Source organism: Lolium rigidum, chromosome 5 (assembly GCF_022539505.1).
Source record: "Lolium rigidum isolate FL_2022 chromosome 5, APGP_CSIRO_Lrig_0.1, whole genome shotgun sequence".
NCBI classification, from domain to species: Eukaryota; Viridiplantae; Streptophyta; class Magnoliopsida; order Poales; family Poaceae; genus Lolium; species Lolium rigidum.
In genome coordinates this window covers 242,293,812-242,296,313 of record NC_061512.1, presented here as the reverse complement: position 1 = coordinate 242,296,313, position 2,502 = coordinate 242,293,812, and the positions used below count along the sequence as shown (strand labels likewise).

At 56.1% G+C, this 2,502-nt stretch overlaps 1 protein-coding gene across 1 annotated transcript; it reads left to right on the top strand.

Moving 5' to 3' along the window:
* The first annotated feature begins 1,182 nt into the window (after positions 1–1,182).
* Positions 1,183–2,181, top strand: LOC124654647 (dehydration-responsive element-binding protein 1A-like). The gene has a single exon (XM_047193639.1). The coding sequence runs from the start codon at positions 1,321–1,323 to the stop codon at positions 2,029–2,031; it is 711 nt and encodes a 236-aa protein (XP_047049595.1). The 5' UTR covers positions 1,183–1,320; the 3' UTR covers positions 2,032–2,181.
* The last annotated feature ends 321 nt before the right edge of the window (positions 2,182–2,502 follow it).

Here is a 2,502-nt window from a genome sequence, read left to right as displayed (position 1 = left end):
AATTGTCCGTTTGCGTCAGGGGCCACCTCCAACGGTTTGACGCATTTTTGACACCCACTGTTTTGTTTTCCTGCTTCTTCTTTTTCTCTTTTGTTGAAGAACTCTCCAATTTCTACATCGGTTGTAATTGTACTTAACGAATCTTTGAAAGAGCAAGTTCAAACGCGAGGCGGCGGAGGAGGCGGCGCATTGGGGCGAGCAGCCGCAGGCCCCAGCCCACCCGGAGGAGGCGGCGATCCTCGCATCGCTGAACGCACAACACTATCAGCGGTTGAAGGAAAAGGAGCGGGAGTTCGTCAACGACGCGAACCTCGAGCACACCCTCCAGATCTCGCGCCAGCGAGCGGCCACGGAGGAGGCGGGATGCCTCCTCATAGAGGCGGAGGGACCGAAGCTCGCAAAGCTCCACGCTCATCGCCACTACGAGGCGTTCGTCCGCGAGCAGGCGAGGCGCGCCGAGATCGAGGCTTCTCGAAAAAGGCTAGAAGCGCGAGGACAGCACCGCCGGCAAGCTCCTGCGATGCCGGCCGCCATGCTCCACCGCCATATGCGCGAAGCAAGGGACCAGAAGCGGGCACGGACGCAGACGGTAAAGGCGAAAAACGACGATGAGGCAGGCTCATCGAGCGCCCCAACCGACGGCCAGCAGATTAGGATTAAGTTTAAGTTTTATTTAGATTTAAATTCGAGTTACTTTTGTATAAATTTCGTATGAATTTCGGTTTTTAAATGTCATTTTAAATTTATATTTTTAATGAGGCTAAGCTATAGAGGCGCCAAATAAAGGATGTTGTGCCGCCGTCCCCCGTACGGTAGTGCCTGCAGCCGCGCTAAATTGGGGGCTGCCGGTGGAGAGGATGCTCATATTTTCGCTAAGAAAAGCGAAATTACAAACTGGGGCTATGAGATATTTATTGACATGACAGATTTAGTAAGCTGGCCGCACACTGGGGCGCAGGGGCGAAAGTATTCAAAGCTAAGCTAAGGCACAAAACGATAAGAGAAAGGACACCTCCAAAAGAAAGATAGAAGGTACTGGTCGCCTAGTGGATTCCCTGATAAAATAAAGAAATCACTCGGTCACTCTCGAAGTCACCCTCTTCTCTGCTTCCCCCTTGGCTCGCCGTCTCCAGCCTGTGTCCTCTCAGCCACCGCCTCGCTCGCCGCGTTTTTGCCCCCTGCGCGCCACCACCTATAAGTACGCTCAAATTTCTCAGCGCAGAGCAAAACCACTTCACTTCAGCAACCAAAACATCCATCACTTCGGCGGCCAAAGAACAGAGGCATAAGCTCCTTGTCGGATTGTGAATCGAGCAGAGCATGAAGATGTGTCCGATCAAGGAGGAGATGAGCGGGGACTCGGGGTCGCCGCGCAGTGTGGACTGCAACTCGCCCTCGACGTCCTCGGACCAGCAGACGCAGCTGGCGGCCTGGACGAAGCGGCCGGCGGGGCGGACCAAGTTCAGGGAGACGCGGCACCCGGTGTACCGCGGCGTGCGGCGCAGGGGCAATGCCGGGCGCTGGGTGTGCGAGGTGCGCGTCCCCGGCAGGCAAGGGAGCAGGCTCTGGGTCGGCACCTTCGACACCGCCGAGATCGCCGCGCGCGCTCACGACGCCGCCATGCTCGCCCTGGCCGGCGCCGGGGCCGCCCGCCTCAACTTCGCCGACTCCGCCGAGCTGCTCGCCGTGCCGGCCTCCTACGCCAGCCTCGAGGAGGTGCGCCGGGCAGTCACGGAGACCGTCGAGGGCTTCGAGCGGCGCCAGGCGCTGGGCGAGGAGGACGCTCTGTCCGGCACTTCCCCGTCGACGCCCTCCTCTCCCGTCACCGACGACGAGCAGTCGTCCTCGCGGGCCGACAACTCGCCGTTCGAGCTGGACGTGGTGAGCGACATGGGCTGGGACCTGTACTACGCGAGCTTGGCGCAGGGGATGCTGATGGAGTTGCCGCCTTCCTTGGCCGCGGCTGCCGCTCTCAGCGACTGCGGCGAGGCCAGCTTCGCCGATGTATCGCTCTGGAGCTACCAGAGCTAGCTCGCCGTGGCAGTGCTAGGTGTAGTTTGAATTTCGCTTTTTTCTTGTCTTGGCTTCCGACGTCGAAAGCTTGGCGCTGTACGGTCGCTGCTTGTAGTTTCTGGTAATGTGATCCTGCAGATTGGGGAAACAGAGCATTGCTTTTGACTATTGACTTTCCTGAATTAGGAGTAGTACTATACTAAAAACGGAAAGTTTTGCACTTTTACATGGGATGGCTAGTTTTGAAGACAAAGGGCAAAACTTTCCGTTTTTAGCCAAGTGGTGTGTTCTGACAAATGTGTCACAAAATTGTAATGGTACCTGGCAAAGACGCAATCGAGCGGTGTGTTTCAGCAAATGCCAGAAAATAACAGTGTCCTGTAGCAAATTTTCCCTTGTTAAAAAACTTGCTTTAGGCAATGAGCATGGGCGCACGTGACAGTCTTTGCCTTACTTAATTTTTTGAAATGGAGTTTTGTTATGTTGTAC

Bases quoted from the DNA above. Each gene is read 5' to 3' on its own strand.
- LOC124654647 (XM_047193639.1), top strand. From the start codon at position 1,321: ATGAAGATGTGTCCGATCAAGGAGGAGATGAGCGGGGACTCGGGGTCG.